We start from the raw sequence: 17,904 nt of genomic DNA, 5'->3' as shown, positions 1-17,904 counted from the left end.
AGTACAGGTATGCAGAAAAAGGGGGGGGGGTACTGAACTGGGTTGGTTCAGAACATAGGATTGGAAAAGATGTCTAACCCTGTGATTTAACAGTTCTTTGTTATTACATTATCAGGTTATACATGTCACAGGGCGGTTGCGGCCGCGGCTCAGCCTGTCGCACAGCCAGCGGAACCCCATCACGATCCTGGGACTGGTGGCCGTGGCGCACGCCCTCCCCCCACCCACCATCAACGAAATCAGGATGGAACAGAACATGTTCGTCAGCAGGGTCACCATGGATCTCAAAATCATCTACTGCGAGCCCAGGTAAAAATACAAAACATGAACTTCATTGCTCAACAATCATATAAGGTACAATACTAACAACAAACATACTATGAGACTACTAACAATACATGGGTTATCAGCTGTCATATATCAATATGTGCTATTTGATACCACTGATAGAAATCCTCAGTTAAGTTTTTAACATGGAACTAAGAATCTGAAAGTGCCCACAGAGTTGTCTTTCAGTTAATATGGAAAGGTACACCAAGGGATTCAAACCTAAGTACTTGCTCTTACCAAAGGTACAACTGGTATTTGGTGCAAAATCTACTGCAGCTTATTACTGAAACACCACTGCTTGGAACTAATAGCCCTTTTAGTTTCTACATTAAGCAGAAATCTCATGGTACTTTCATTTGGAGCCTTTGTACTGAATTAAGAAGTAAAATTTAGAATTCATTCCAGTAACATCTTAAAGTTAATGTTTGCATTAATAACAAAATGAGCCACTGTTTCCCTGCAGTGAGGGCTGCTGCTGTTTTTGTTACTTCTGTGTTTTTTGTTGGTTGTCTGGGGTTGACAGCATGTGGTCATATGTGTGGGTTGATTGACAGGCAGAATGACAGGTCAAAAGGCCAGACAAAGGAAATGGGAGAAAGTTGAAGATTACAAAAAACCCAAATACTTCCAGAAAGTCTGAAATCTCTGATTTCTTGTACTTGGTATTGACCCCTTTCCTGCCCTTGGTGCTGAAGAGATTTCTGCTATTCCAGGGCAAAGAAAATATACATTGTATACCCAAATCCTTACACTTCCAATTGCAGATGTAGATAAAAACACTGCAACTAGCACAGTTATTTCAGATCTTCTTTTTTCATTTTTTTCAGGTAGAAATTCAGGAGCACTAAAGGATTCCTCTTAACACCTGCTAGTTGTTTTCCAAAATATTGGAAGCCTTATACTTCAAATGGTTACTGTGGTTAACATCAATGTATCAAGAATACGTTTTAATCACTTCTATTTATTTTCACATAGAAATCCTTCCAAATCTCAGGTGACCATATACTTTCTACCTCAATTCTATTTCTACCCCCTCCCCCTCTTTTAAAGCCCATCAGATGATGGACAGGGGCTAACTCATCCCATAGAACCAAGTCCCAATGGATACGTACCACTTCTGTGGACTTCAGATATCGCTCTACCATAGCAATTTGCCATCAAGAAGATCATAAAGGGAAACGCATAACCTAATTGATTTTTTTCTGTCAGCCGCACGCGCTTGCCGTGTGACATTCATTTCCACCGCCTGCACCCCACCTCCTGTTTGTAAGTCTGCGATATTAATACGAGTTGAAGTATCTGGCAATTTCCTGCCCGCAGCCGGGAATTATTTACCACACCTGGATCAATTATGTTTCATCAACTCTGCCATTTTAATCTCTGTTCCTTCCATTTGCAACATGTAATTTTCAGATCTGCGGAGATTTATTTTGGAAATGGCCTGCCAGATCCCCTTTCATGCCTGGCGGATCAATGGGGGAGAGAGAGACTCTCCTGGCTCTTCGTTATGCCCCCTTTTATTGCAGCCAACAAAAAAGGGAAACCCAACCTCTTTGTGCCCAGAGTTTGCGCCATAATAAAGAACGAACAATGGCCACTCCCTCAGGACTGTTGACCACTGTGGGGCCAGGAGATAGCAGGACGTGGGGCGACGTCGTGACTGAAGTTTCAGCATTGCCTGCTACATGTTCTGTATATTCCTTCAGGCTAATTTACCCCGAAGTCCATGAAAGTTTTGGGGAGGATGAGCACATCCCATTAATGGATTATGGCAGTCATTATTGGCTTGTAGAATGCCATTAAGGGATCTATAATATTTTGATTTGATTAGAGGTGAGTCGAGTCGTGGATGCAGAGAGATGCCGTCCTCTAGGTCCTCTCTGCTATCTTCACCAACATCTTTGCCTATGAATTGGGTCGTGAACATGCAAGCCATAAGCAGTTATTCATCTGTCATCCTCGCACAAACCCCTCCCGACCTTGGAGGGGCCCGTCTTATCTCAAAGTGGAACCCTATTAGCAACGGGGCAGCAACATGACATTACTGAATTCCTACTTCTAACATTCAGTTTATACAGGCCTGTTTATTGATGTTTTAATCTCTCCGTTAGTCTCTCCTCGCGACTGCTACTCCTCCTGGAGAGAAGAAAATACATACAATACATGGCGAACATGAAATTACAATCAACGTACATCTAACACATGATCTCAATTTATAAAACTTCACAACACGGGTCAGGCTCTCATTCCAATTGTAATCTAAATGTGTTCCATACTGACATGTGACAACCCATGCATTGTTCATAAGGGACACTATTCTAAAAAATGCCTGAACACTAAAAATTCCACCAATCATTGTAAAAGCACATTCTCATCCCATACTCCCATCCCATAGTCTTTTGTAAGGCCTACAAATGTATTAGTTTCATAGTATGTTTGTTGTCATACAGCAGTAGATGACGTATGTTGTACCTTGCATAATTGTTGTGTGATAAAATTTATCAATACCTGCCCAATAGGTGGGGGGTGGATAGCATGGACGTTGTTATTACAATATCAAAGACAACAGATGTCGTACATGTGATCAATGGATTATCAAAGTGGTCAGTTGGAGAAGAGGCAACTTCAAAGGGTTAATCCGACGAGGGGTATCACCGTTCAGGCGGCTTTGCTGAATGGAGCCCCTTGAAATTAGACCTTTTTACGCACGACAGGGCAGCTTAGTTTTTATTCTCTTATTCAAAGTTAAACCCAACCCTTTTACTATGTTAATTTGGAGGGCCCGAAGGGCTGTAGGTTTTCCACTTCGAGCTCTCAGCACTTCCAGGCCTCTTGGTAAATGCCTCTATAGCACCACCATCGGCCAGACCAGGCTTCATAAATATGGCAACTACTGTTCCAGCGGTATCCCCACGGATTTCCCCTAACGCAGGCACTGTATTTGATCTAAAAACCATAACTGCGTTTCCTTGTTCATTACGCCGTTATGAAATATGTAACAGACCAAAAGACATTTTTCCTACCTTGTTACTCAACACTAAAGGCGCTCTATTAGAGAGTTAGGAGGAGAGCACCAGAGGAAATGCCCCATGACTAAAAACACGAGCTCGTCAACGAACAGATTCTGGGGGATTTGAGAGATCCTTGGGGGGCAAAAGGGTGGCACCAAGGCAATTTACCTTGTGTACAGCATACAGAGATGTTTGACTGGGTCTTTGGGCATGGAGAAAAAATAGCAATAGAAGTATGTTTATTGCATGTTCATGTCCACTGGAATAACAGATGTCAGTGACCTCCTTATGATACTATTCTACAGTTAGTAACAGCCAGTGTTTGAGTGATAACACAAGAAAGAAACTCAACAGTCCTTGCTACTAATTCCTAAGTACATGTACTACAGTCAAACATGTACAAATGACTACCTCTACATTACATGTAGGACCACCTTGCCAAAGTGACCATTTTTGAGATAATTTCCCCATATAGACACACAAGTATCAAGAATCCTGTCAATAGTGACCAAATTTACCAGATTTTATTGGTCTTCTTGGGCAGTTTTGTCAGTACATGTACATGTACATGATAATTATATCTCATATCATCATATCTTAATCTAGTCTTCTTCATTATCTCCTTTCAAAATGCTTTTATTTAGCAAACAAACACCAAAGAAAGGTCAGTGGTCATTATACAAACAGAGCTGAACAGATACTGTGTACATTTTATACAGAACCGTGTAGCATGGTACAACAGAGATTCTGTCCCAGTCAGTTGCATAGTATTACTACCTGTCCATGGTGCTGAATTACTGGTTCTTTGACTGCAGAAGTGCAGACTATATTGCTATTCTTGACACAGCACAGATATAGCAAGCTGTGTTATATCTGTGCTGTCCAGATGACAGCCTGCAAAGTTGTATTGCCCCTGTTCAGTGAGACATTGAGTAAAAAGATTGACTCAAACAGAACTGAACAGAACAGACTACAGCACATGTACTCATAATGCTATTGTTGTGTTATACCTGGAACTGTCATGCTGTCCACAAGTGTTTTACACATGTTCTTTCCACGTTATGTGGTGTATTTTTCAAACAACACTCATCAACTCAGAAAGCAGAAACAGACCATTGACAAATGCTAATAGTGCCAGTGATATTGTGCCATGCTCTTGTCCAGGATTGTAATATATTTATACATTTCATACATGTACATTGAATTTTTCTTTTTGCTAAATTCTAAAGAAAAAAAAAGTTTTTGCTTAACGTGATGAATTCTAAATGAAGACATTGTTCTCCCCACAGAATCACAGACTACATGGATCTGGCACCGTCTGACGTTGTGAGTAAGAGCTGCTATGACTTCCTTCATGCTGAGGACGTGGAACCATTCCGAAGGACACACTATGACTGTGAGTACTAAATTAAATGCTTCTGCTGGGCAAACTCACTGACCAACACATTTCTTATCTTCAGAATTTTTGGGGTCAATGACCAAGTTCAAGACTTCCATTGTATTTGACCTGTCACTCGATTCATGTGACTATGAGGTCACATGTCAAAAGTAAGAGTCATTCACCCTTAGGATGGCTGAAGGCTTGGCTGAAAATTCTGAATTTCTCTACTTTGTTTAAGAAGAAAGACTCAGTCTCAGCTACAATATAGCTTACAAAATCTGTAGAAAGGTCTTTTAAAACAATCATTTATTTCTGTATGTCTTGTCCTATCCTTAAAATAAAAATCAATAATTTTTCATCTTCAGCCTTCATCATGATTACTGACCAATGACAGACTTCCGACTGTGTTTGATCCATTGCTTGAGTCAAATGTTTGAACAAAGACTGAAGACTTGGCCCAAAACATATTTTTGACAGAAGAAAGTTTCCATTTAAATTACAATCCATCTCCTGCCACAAATGCACACTAAGTACCTCAATCATGCATTGGTGTGTCCTGATTAGCCGGGAAGAGCCGGCCTCTCCGCGTTGTGCTGGCATTTCTCTCTAGTGTGCCTGCAGACTTAATTGAATCAGTGCTGCACTTTAGATGTCGTATCATTATCCTGCGGGTTGGTCCCTCAGAGGATTGAGCCAAGCTGGCAGAGGAAAGTCTTCCTGAGGAGATTTTAATATCCCTTGTGTGAGTGACGTAGGCTGTCTCCATTTGGGTTCATCAGAGAAACATCCTCCCTGTATAGATCACGTTGCAAGAAAAGGAATTTACTTGTTGCGTCTCATTTATTTTCAGTTTGTCTGTCACGAAAGATATCTGAAGTAGTTTGGTTGATGGCATTAGAAGCTGTTTGTCAATAACAATAACAAAAATAATAATAACTTTATTGCAAATCTACGCCCAAGGGCTAAAACAATGGTATACAATATGGGTATACTGAACAGAGAAGAAAAATACATTAAGAAACCAAAGGCGTAATAACAGCTTTTCTAATTTAAAAGTTATTTCTACTTCAGGTATTTGACATACTCCATACAGCAGTGGCAGGGCTGTGGTGTATTAATTTTTTTTATTTCATTTTTATTTAACCAGGTAAGGTACAATCAGTTCATGCTTTTCATGTAGCCCTGGGTCTGACATTCATAAAAATAATAACAATATAGCAATAATTGTTGTAGACTACAACAATATCATAACTTACATGGGTCAACAATATCAATAACATATATTAGCTAAGCATAACAAATTATGGTAACAATCCAGGGGAAGAATTTGTGTCTGTGGCCACCTGTTCCAGGCTGTGATGATGGATAGTTGTGAAGTTCGGAGCGGTCCGTTAGTGTTTTCTTGGCTGTCACTCGGCCTCTCCCAGCAGCACCTGCAGACAGACATCCAAGGCTACAAAGAAATTGCCTGTCGAGATGAGGCAGAGGAAACTATCCATCATCAGCATCCGTCCTCCATGGCTGGACCACTTCCTCCTGCCACTTGCTCCACACCAGGGAAACCTCACCATCAACTCCTGTAGGGCCAATTTAGGTTAATTCTCTTGTTCTCAGGATTAGCAATTTGCTGCCCCACCTCTTGGGATACACAAATCTAAACTCCTGAAGCTAGGGCCACTTCGGGTGAATTCCCCAGGTCTTGAAATTGATTGCTGAGGCATCTTGAGATCTTGAAAACCTCAGTTCCTTGGCTCCCTTATACAAGAAATAGTACTAGTAGATGCCTCAAAGTATAAAATTTGTAGTTTAAATATAAAATTTGTAGGCTGTATTTAGAGACAACAGTTGATGGAACCAAGGAATGACATTGTTGCAGCCTGGTAGTACTGTATCTATAGTTGAGGAGTGTTGAGCATTTTCTAAGAGATTTTCTTAAAATAGAGCCAACAATACATGTAGCATCAGAGAATGAGTCGAAAGACAGGAGCTACCTGACTTTCTTCAGTAACTAACTTATTTACATATTGATTCAGAAGCTCATTTACATACAAGTTACACTTGTCCTCATCCTCAGTCACAGATAAAAGATAGGAGATGCTATCTTTAACAACTTTAGAGAATTTATCCAGTAGCTTGTCTGTCGCACCTGAGGACACTGCATGGGGAGGGAGTGTGCGTGGTGATGTCTAAAGGGGCGTGCTTCCAAGGGAAACACATGTGAGATGATGCATTATCAGCGACGATAGGTGACAAATGATGAATAGTCAGGAATCACCACCTGCCCGCGCGAGTTTCCAAGAGGAGGGGAAAATTTGCAGGCAGCAATAAAATGGACAGCAGTCATTTTTTGTCTTCCCCTGAGCTGCGTCACCCCGTGTGTCTGTGCACACAGATAAAACCCATTTTACCCGTCCCAGGTCACTCTGGCCACCTTGCCTCCCCTGCAATTTACTGCCAGTGTTGATGGACAGCCGAACTTTTTCTATTCATATCAATTAGGAATATTGTTTTCTATATGAATAAGAGCAGGATGCCCCACAACGACCTTTTGGGCAAGAATACGGCTAATATATGATGTTTCAGGAGTGAAAATGTTGCTGTATGGTTTAGAGGTGTCCTGGGGGAGATGTTGACTGATGTCATTTATGGGCCTTCTGTTGTAAAGGCTTTTCACTCACCACCTCACAAGGTTCTGAGTAGAGAAATCGATATCAGCTATAGGGCAGATCTGGTAACCGAGGTTAGCTTTGAAATGGGAAAAGCATCTCTCAAGCCAGGTTTAGCTAACATAAGGCTGTTCTGCCACTGGTCATAACAAAAGGGAGACATAAAACTTACATATGCCACTGTCCTTGGTACTGAAACAGTAGTTTCTATTGAGGTTCCAATTTGGAACTTTCTTTCCACTCAAACAGATGTCAAAGGATTGCTATAGTTAACTTCACACTGGCACTGTCCCTGGTACTGAAACAACATGGTCAATGTGAAGACTGTAGAGAATAGTCCATGACATACTTAACATTCATTTATTTTTGCAGGAATTTAATTTTGTGGTAGTAATAGATTGAAAATGCATATTTGTCCTATCATGAATATGCAGTGGAAAGACTTTACCCAAACACTTCTAAAAATGTCAAGATTTACAATGCGACAGATTCAATTTACTCAATGCACTCAGGAAATTCTCAAATAAGAAGCAGACTCTCGTCCAGAAGTGGAACTGCTAACTTCTGGACCATGCATGTATAGTTTTCATTTGTAGTACATGTTGTTTACAGTTTATTGCTTGTTTATTGTAGTGATAAACAAGGGCCAGGTGGTGTCCAGTTACTACCGGTGGATTCTGAAGAATGGCGGATACATCTGGGTGCAGACGTGCGCCACCGTCACCTTCAACACCAAAAACAACAACGAGAAGAGCGTCATCTTCATCAACTACGTCCTCAGGTGACCTAACCTTCATCCCTAAATCCTTTCCTGATTCTGTATAGGGTGTAGACTTCTCAAAGTTTTGTCTCCCTTTTTTGCAAGTCACTGTTTCATCCATTGCTTTCTGAGTCTGTTAGAGGTTCTTTTCTTTATGGTTTTGTTCTCTTTAATCTATCTTGCATTGTTAGAACGGTGGAATTGCTTTTCTTATCACGTAAGTATCTGTCAAAAACTGGTGTGGCCTTAGGCTATTTCTGCTGCAGCGTTCGTCATTACATGTACATCCTCAGGGTCATGTGATTGGTCAAGGCTAAAGTAGAATCAGCCCAAAATTGAGTTTTCTTGTTGTGTTGGAACATGTTAATGGATTTGTTACATCAATCATGTAAACTGTATCTTATATTTTGTCTGACCTTTATCTCTTCACCTGAAGGAAAAGCCGCAATTTGAATACGCCCAGTATTTTGTTAAGAAACAAAGGGTCAAATAAGCAAACACAAATATTAGTTCCTTACAAGGACCTGTTTTTGTTTCACACCCTCACTACAGATATGGTGTTAATGATGTAGTGTTGTACATACAACTCTGACAGGCTCAGGTGATCGGCAGTTTCTCACTGCGCCGCCTCCTGCAACTTTACAGATAAGACTGAGTTTGGTTGCCCTGAGGCGAGAGGTAAATCTCCTGTCCTGGGTTCTCATAGCCACACGTGTGGCCCTATCATCCCATACATCAACAACAAAACAAACTATGATGTCCCATATATTGTTCCTCCTCCGCTGGCATTTACCATCTGTATCGTTTGCGTCCCGGACTGCCCCAAGACAAGATTACGTCCTGCATTCTTCTGGGCATGATCAAAAGTCTCTTCAGCTGTGGTGACATATGAGCAGCTGTCAGCCTTGCCGAGCTCTTGAAGATGTTGAAGTGTATTAACACTTGGATATATGTCGGCTATTAGACAAAAAGACAGGTGCTTCTTCTGCCAGATTAGGTATTAGCACACGTAATGCTGCAGGCTTGTCTGGAAATCTCTGATGCAAATAATCCCAGGGACATGTTTGCAGCTGATAAATCATATCTACTACTTTGTAACTCTTCAGTGAAGAACTGTGTACTGTTTTTACAGGTAAAAGATTTCATGCAGTGGCAACTGGCTGTGTTTTGTGGAAATTCTTTTATTACAATCATTAAGAAAGCTCCAGGTGATTTTCAATGCTGAGAGGAGAGACCATAGGTTGCACTCTACTTACCGTCTTTTTAATTGTGACTATGTCTTGTAAAATTTCATTCTTGTGATAGTAGAAGACACTGAGTGACAGCTGAGCTAGACACTTGTCTAATGTTGTGGGGAAGACTTAAAATGTAAGATCAAGAAATCAGCTTCATCTTGACTGATGCCCAGTCAGCTGCAGTGTTTAACGAATCAGAGTCACTCATCTTGTGAGAAGGAACGTCTTCCTGCTGTTAAAGTTGGTGGATTTCCTTTGTTTGAGTAGACATGCAGGCACAGATCCTTTTAAGCAACTCAGTGCACCTAACAAAACATTGTGACAGATTTTTCATACTTTGCTGCATGATGAATCTATGTTGCGACATGCAATAGATATGCTCTCGACAAGCTTTATGATTATGTATATCAGCAATAAATGTGTCGGTAAAAATTGTCCACAGTTTATCTTAAAAACGTGGCAATTTTGTCCTCATCAAAGCTTTTAAAAAATCTTTTAAAAATCCTTTGAAAAAAAGTCCCAAACGATTCAGAGATTATTTGGAATGAAACAGGGATGACAGCATTATGTTATGGACAGTTAATTAGATTTTATAATTGCCACATTCCCTGTACATATCATGCATAATTTTGATAAGGGAATCTGTGTGTGCCGGCATGCCTTGGGGGCATATGTATCCTGAAGTAATCCCGTTTTCATATAAAATCATAAACAAGATTAAATGGCAGTGGAGGGGAAATATTTGTCATATCACAAAGGAAAATCCCCCCAAACACAACAATCAGAGCTAGTCATCAAGTCCAAATAACCCAGGAGGGCAAATAACATCCCAATCTTTTCAGAGTGAAGGCTTCCCATTCTGATGGTCCCAGTTTGATTACAGTGACAGCTTAAGATAGCTGTGTTGCTTTTCAGCATTAGCCATTACATCAGCGCCACAACTACACAAATACCCCGCAACCTACAGGACAGCATATTACTAGTACTACATCCTAAGTTCTTCACACATCACATGTTGTTTGTTATATTAAACTGGAGAGCTTAAAATTACAGAGAGCTTTGTTGCCTTTCTACGTGGCACAAACACAAATACTTTCTGCAGTACAAGATGGACATTTCCACGGCAACCTGTTCCTCTCCAACTTCCCAAGGACAAGTCGCCTCAGGCCGACATCTTTATTCATGTCTGACTCCTCATGAGATGAGGAAATAAACGTCTATTACTTCTGGGTGGGTTGAAATCCGCCGGGGAGCCCGGGATTTGGGCGTGCTCGAGGTAAAGCCCGGATCTTCCTTCTACTGTGACGCTGCTGCTTTCAGGGGGAACTCTGGGATTTCTTTACAACCCCGAGCGACTCTTTGATGAATGCAGAGAGCGATGAAAACTTTATCTTCCCATAATTGGCAAACGAGGGAGAAGAGAATGGATTGTTAGGAGTGAATGAACAGATGGTTTACTTACTGACATGTACAAGATGGTTTTGAGGAATGAATGTATGACATCACAAGTGCAAAGAGTTGTATCAAAAGGATTTTGCCTGAAGCAGATGATTATATTCAGATCTTTAAAAAATAATGCTGAATCAATAGATGATCAACATGAAAACAGTCAAAAGCAGTACAATGAACCTGTAAATACTGAAATATAATCCATCTTCTCCGTCACAACCAGTGGGAAGTTAGAGCGCTCTTCAGTGAGCTAAACTGGATTGAGATCACCTTCCTTACTTTTTCTGCCCTCTGCAGTCTGCCCGAGTACAAGGACATTCCCATGGACATCAGCCAGGTCCCCGACCTTCCCCAGGACCCGCCCGACACTTCTGACTCCTCCGACACCTCCGACAGCGAATCAGACTCCAACCATGACACAGGTCAGTGGCTGAGCTGTGGGTTTGTGTATCTGTTTGTCTGGACAGAGTAGGTTAGCAGCATATGAGTGGGGGAAGATTGACAGGTCAAAAGGTCAGACACAGGAAATGGGGGTAACTTGAAGATTCCACAAACCCAAAATGCTTCCAGGAAGGCTGAAATCTCTGATTTCTTGTACATGTACTTGGTACTGGCACCTTTCCTGTCCTTGGTGCTGAAGCGATGTCTCCTGCTATTAAAAAAACAAACAGCCCATACAAAAATCCTCACACTTCCAATTACAGGAAGTGGTGTGGATAAAAAGTAAAATGCAACCACTGCAACTACTAACTAGGACTCATGTTGTTTCTTTTTGAGGTGAAAATTAAGGAGCACTAAAGGATTCCTGTTGACTGTTTTGGTTCTGTCCATTATCATTTTAATTTCCTAGAGGGAAAGTCTAGAAATAAGGGAACAAAGTAATAATGATAACTATATTAGGATATATTGGTTGATTTTCCTCAATTTTAAAACATGTAATGCACATTGACTGCTTTATGTTTTGTCCACAGGACAAGTCAAGGTACAGCACTTTTCAAAACAAAATAAATGCAGAAAGAAATAGTCCACATTTACATGTACTTACAATGTTGACTTTCTGCATGTGTAAGTTGCCTTTTCATCTTTGTAAAAGATAGCACATACATGTACATTGACTGATCTGTCTTTCATCCACAGAGCAAGAAGACTCCAGGTCGGACAGTGACAAGGAAAGTGAGAGTGGAAACAGTGAAACGAGCGAGCCCGAGAACAAAAAGAAGAGGCGGTCCGAAGCCAACCAGTCTGATAGCAAACAAGGTGCCAACCAGAGGCCAAACAAGAGACGGCGGAGTGTAGACCAGCAACAAAAAGGTGGACAAGAACCGGCCTACGGGCCACCATGAGAGAGACGCTTCGGAAAACAATAGTGAAACAAAATCAGATGCCAAATTAGACGTAGCGGATGCATATTCCTTTCGCACAGAGGACAGTGAAGAAAATGGTGCTACGGACCCTGCAGACGTGTTGAGCGTGTCCTCGGTACACACGGTTGATACTGATGAGGATGCACGTGAGCACACGGACAAAGCTTCCCTTTCTTCCTCCACGGACAAGAAACACAGGAAGGCTGCAAAGAAGGCGAGGAGGAGATCCCGTCCATCCGTGGACTCGGAAACCGAGCAGTCAGTTCAGTGGGTCTCCTCTGCATCCAGTGCAAATGACTCGATAACTAAAGGTGCTGAGAAAAGTAGACAAACGTTGCTGGAGAGAGCTCCTCCAGCATTCCTCTCCTCCCCTGAGAATGACTCGGGCCTGAGAATCAAATCGGAGCCCAGGGAAGGAAGTTTAGATAGCGATGGTTGGAACAACCCGCCCAACCGCCAGGCTTCCGAGGCCCAGTCCCCCCCACCTCCCCCTCCAGACAATCAGGCCAGGCTGCTGCCAAGCGGCGTGCCGCTAGTCTCTTCCAACTCCAGTCAAGTAACCATTCCAGACTCTGTGCTCACGCCACCCACCACCGAAGGCACCAGTGCAACTGCAACCCTCTCCCCCGCCCCCCTCTGTCTCACCTCCAGAAGTTCGGGAGCGGGGACGACGACGGAAACCTACACCATCACCCCCCCACTATCTGTCTCTCCCAGGGAATCCAGGTACCCCATGGGCGCGAGCGTGTTTTCCAGGGAAGTGTTCGCGCGCCAGCACATGTACCCCAAGGAAAGTGCAACCGAAGGACTCCAGAGGTTCCTCGGAACCCATCAAAGACTGCCTGTGACCAGTGCGGTCACAGCGGGGGCATACCAGAGGATGTACAGCGCAGAGGCCATGAAGGCGGGGTTCTCGGACGTGCCGTATGCGAGCCACGCCAACCTGCACCTCCCCACCTCCCAGCCCGTCAACCTCCTGGACAGCGGTGGGGCGCATCTCGGGGAGGGGCACTACGTCCTCGACAACTCTGCCATGGAGATGCTCTACAGACAGGTGCGACACGGCTTTCCGCCACCCGGGGCCTACGGGAACACCATGCAGCCCGACCTGTTGCCAGGCGTCGACCCGCAGACACACCACGCCAGCGCCGCTGCCATGGGGATGTACCAGACCCCGGATGGGTTTATCGCGACAGCGCCCTTCCACCTTTTCGGCGGGACACTACCCACACAACAACAACAGCAGAACAAGCAGCAAAACGATGACCAGGATGGCAGCCCCGTCTGAGACAACAGCATCCCCTGGTCCTGCAGTTCCCAAACTCGGGGAACAGACAACTTCCGGGCGGATCAGTAAACATGCATCTAATTATCGTACCACCATCACCATATTGTATGTGTTTGTCCATCAATGTGACAATGACACAAGCAAAATGGTTAAGATTTGCCAGTTTCTCTAACCCACACACCACCAGCTCAACAGTATCAGGATCCCCCCAGTTGTCTGTTCCCCGAACCTGACATGGATTGTGATCAACTCGAGGAGTGCAGTTTTCTTCATGCCAGAAATGCCAGGCGTGCATTTTGCCCTCGCTGTTGTTCCAGGTTCTACAGTGTTCTGTGAGGTTTACCAGTTTTACAGCTAGCTCTTGTAACTGTTACGTAATTGTCAAAAAAATTGTCCCGCTTTTGTGCAAAATGCTTGTGACTTCACGCACACAAGTGACATCTAATTGTTGCATTTTCATCCATAGAAAACTGCACTCCTGGAGCCCTACAGATTTCTCTACACTACTCACCCAACTGACATTGTACAATACTTAAGTAACCGTTGTTGGAATCTTTTCAGTGTCCGGTTTGCTCAGAATTCGGGGGTGCATATCGGCAGGATATTTTCCCGGAACTTTTGACAGTTCCTCCTGGGACCTGGTGAAAACTCCTGGGGAGGAGGATCTTTACTTCCAACTAGTTTGATGAAATTCTTGATGTTGGTGCTTGTGCTTTGAGCAGCTATTGTAAAGAAGAAGAAAAACTTCTCAGACACACAAAAAAATGCCATACTGACCATGTTTTGGGTCCTTTGCCATGCCCTGCCATTTCAAGTCCAATCTGATTAGCAGAGAGATAAAAACAATCCACGGATGACAGCCGATAAAGTCAGTACAGTGAAGCCTTTCATTCCAATCAAAATTAAATCTTTTTGGAACTTCGAAGGATAGGATTGTAGATTTTGTATTAATGTAAATTGATTTTGTACAAAATTTTAAAACGGGATATGACCCCCTACCTCCGACAAGCCAAAAGTCAGGAGATTGCAGCAAATCCTTATTTTCCGTGAAATTTCAGTAATGTTGCGATTGTGTAAATATTAGGCTAAATATCTTGGTAGCAATCTTGCAATGATGCTAACTTGCACTTTTCTTGTTTGTGTTGGTGCCTCAATGAAATTGAGGTGACCTTGTTATCTATGTTGATGTTGTCTCATTTTTTTGCTACCCTCAATGTGATTGAGGCTAAATTTAAATTCTGAATAATTTAATTAAGGACTTATATACTGCTTGCTGCTTGGAACAAGCAGGACTTCTGTTCAAGGAAGAATTTGTATTTTTGTTAACAGCTTCAGAAGCGTACGAGGAAGGTCTCAATGTGAGGCTGAGCTTAGACAACGTTAAGTTGAGGTGGAACCAAGAGAGAGAGAGAGAGAGAGGAGAAAAGCGGGTGAAAAACATCAGTTTCCAACTGAAGATATAAAATGCACAGTTATCACGATTGAAATATAGTTGTGAGTCTCACAAAAATAACTCCACGGAGCAACGGACCCTGAAAAAGTGTCCGGCTCTGACAGTGAATCTTTCCCCAGACAGACAAATACGACTGCGACGAATTCTCTGCCAACCACAGCTAATTGTTGGGAGATAAATTGTAAAAGAATACTATCTAACTACTATGGAGACCACACTGTGGAGGTGGTATGTTTTATTGTGGAGATGTTGTGTTGTTGAATCTCATTCCAGCTAATCAAAGTGGTTGTGCTCAAAGACATCATGTTGTGGAAAAAGTGTCCAAATAACAATCTGGGTGTGGAGTTTTCTTGCTTGTCCACAAGAGACAAGATTTGCCAAGACATGGCCTTTTCTTGGAATACATTTTTAATGTGAATAGCAGAAATTCAATGTCATTGCAATAATGGCCTATTTTTCATGCCATGTGTTGACAAATATTGCTAAAACATCTGAATGAATGTCGAAATTGCATAGTTAGTAGACACAATATTGCAATCTTCCATCAAATTATTTTTGAATACTTGAAAATAATTGGGATCAGACATTGCAATGAATGATTTCAGTGACAATACCGACGAGAACGAAGCTCTCACACATAGCTCTACTGCAATTATAGGGATACAAATGTAACAACGGAGTCTCTCTCTACACATTCAACCCTACAATCAGGCTCTACCTTCCATATATATGGTAACTACACACACTTTAATGCTTATCAGTCTCAAACAATGCTTACACACATACACCAGAACATATACATACGTACTGTAGTCGTTTGTTCGTAACATTAACTCATTTCATGCTACCCACACACAGCTGTAGTGTAGCAGTGTACCGTTGGTGTTTTCCAGCTCTTTACCGGACTTGTGAATTATGTGGTGGTCACTCTGCCAACAGTGTGTAAACATGTTTCTCCAGCCGTACACAAATAAAAGGTGTTCTAATGCTTTGAACCGACCCTTGTCTGTGTTTGTCTGGCTTTCTTTGGGGTTTCTTATGCTCAAGACTTTGTTACACCCCCTATACATGTATACAAATGATGAACACCCCTACCTACTAACATAGGGGTGTACGCAACTCCTTTGGGTGCTGAAAAAGGAGTAGACATGTTTTCAGCATTTGCTGAAATTCAGCGTTTACAAGACTGTAGCTATGGGAAATAACACCATTCATAGTGACACATTTAGGAAACGTGGAAAAAAGTTTTGGCATAATCTGGAATAAGGATGTAAACAGTAAAACAATTATCAGTGGCGTATTTGGCCAGCTCTTGGACCAGCTCAAGGATATTCTACCCCAAATTTCCCTGGAGCAGAGGAACTGTATGTGTAGCCCCTGGAAAGTCTGAAATTTAGGTTACAAAAAGTCAGGTCAAGTGTTTTGCATTTGTGTTGCAACTTTCTCTGTTACATCTAGCTTGGTGGGTTTGGGGCTGCAAACTGCAGTGCAACAATGCCACCTACTGATAAGTGGTAAAACTGCACAAGAACAGACTGGTTGGTAATAACACGAACCAGCTGCTTCTCACCACAGTAACAACACATAGCAAACCCAACCTATATAGAAGCCAACATGACAAGGACATCTAGTACATTGCCTTACCGCTTGAGGTCTGCCTATCCTCAAACACAGGACTGACAGCTCAACGTCCCCTCCAAAGGAACCCCTACCATTTGCATGTAGGTCCATCAACGTCCAGAACATCCTCACCAAGCAGAGGTTTGGGGTTATTTTTGGCGTGTTTTTAAGCTTTTTTATCAGGGTTTCTCTTTTGCACTGGAATTTTTTTTCTCACCCAATACCAGTGAAAAAGATAAACCCCGATAAGAAAGCCTAAAAACATGCCCAAAATAACCCCAAACCCAAGCCTCTGCTTGGGGACTACTAGTATCCAGGACAGTCTGGTTTCAGACATTTGTAACCCTGTGATTTAGAAAATTTACACCACATTATGCTGTCCAGTTATATCTATATATATTAATTCACACAATAAGTGAACTTCAACAAACAAAGACCATCAGGATATCATTTATTCTCCATCAAACTTTGTATACATTATTATAACATTGAGGTTGTCTGTACTTATCTAACTGTGCTTATTATGAGCTAGACTGTTGTCACGTTGTTGTAGGGATACATGAAAACTGACCAAGCATTTGCCCCATATCCTCGTAATCATTTCACAATGCAAACCAACCTTTTCTTTCCAGACTATGTTCTTACAAATATTCAGTCCAATATCCATGTCATCACTTGGCCCCCAACTCTATGTTTTAAACTTGCTCTCCTTGTCTCCATTTTACCTGGACAATACATGTACATGGCATAACAAACAGCTGATAAACTGCTGAAAAGTTAGGCAAGTGAGAAAAGTATGGTTGTGTTAAAAAGAAGTTTGCCTTCAAACAACTAACCAACCCGATGAAGCTATTAACTAAGTAAATAGCTGAGCTTTCACTTCATTGCATCCACACAATAAATTCATAGGGATAGAAATCCATGGCTAGGCCACATCTACTTCTTAAGTTATTTCTCTAAAACACGAGGTTTAAGCTATTGCAAAGAATATCCCTTTCAGGGCTTAAAACTACATTAAGTACAGGCCTTTGCCAAATTCTTAATACCAGTAACTCTGATTTTCCCAGGTTACTGAGGCATTACACATTTTAAAAAACAACTATGTTTCATTTGTTTTTATAAAGCTGGGACTATAGATTTCCCCCAAAATCAATTATCTCTTGCTATCTGGCAGGTACAAGCACTTCTGATTCTTGCGGCACAGGGAACAGACAAAATAGTGAGTCAGTCTATGTGTAAGTGCCAACTTCCAATTTTGAATTTCCCGCCAGTAGATTAAGTTAGTATAGCTTCCCGCCAACTCCCTGCCCCCCCTGAGCACCAGGGTGGGGAGCCCGTCTGTCTGGG

At 42.1% G+C, this 17,904-nt stretch overlaps 1 protein-coding gene across 5 annotated transcripts in view; it reads left to right on the top strand.

Annotated features, from left to right (window-relative positions):
- The window catches only part of LOC109483794 (neuronal PAS domain-containing protein 3-like), an 84,188-nt gene extending 71,564 nt beyond the window's left edge, over window positions 1-12,624 (top strand). For 4 of the 5 annotated variants that reach the window (XM_019786905.1, XM_019786907.1, XM_019786908.1 and 1 more), the window contains 5 exons: window positions 116-309; window positions 4,631-4,737; window positions 8,022-8,169; window positions 11,130-11,254; window positions 11,970-12,624. In XM_019786905.1, coding sequence (XP_019642464.1) covers window positions 116-309; window positions 4,631-4,737; window positions 8,022-8,169; window positions 11,130-11,254; window positions 11,970-12,175 — 780 coding nt within the window. In that variant the 3' untranslated portion in view covers window positions 12,176-12,624. The remainder of the gene's footprint in view (window positions 1-115; window positions 310-4,630; window positions 4,738-8,021; window positions 8,170-11,129; window positions 11,255-11,969) is intronic. The other variant, XM_019786909.1, reaches the window with a different exon arrangement.
- The last annotated feature ends 5,280 nt before the right edge of the window (window positions 12,625-17,904 follow it).

Source organism: Branchiostoma belcheri, unplaced genomic scaffold (genome assembly GCF_001625305.1).
Source record: "Branchiostoma belcheri isolate BF01 breed outbred unplaced genomic scaffold, Haploidv18h27 scaffold66, whole genome shotgun sequence".
Taxonomy (NCBI): Eukaryota; Metazoa; Chordata; class Leptocardii; order Amphioxiformes; family Branchiostomatidae; genus Branchiostoma; species Branchiostoma belcheri.
The sequence above is the reverse complement of the archived record's forward strand: the minus strand, read 5'-3'. Positions and strand labels throughout refer to the sequence as shown.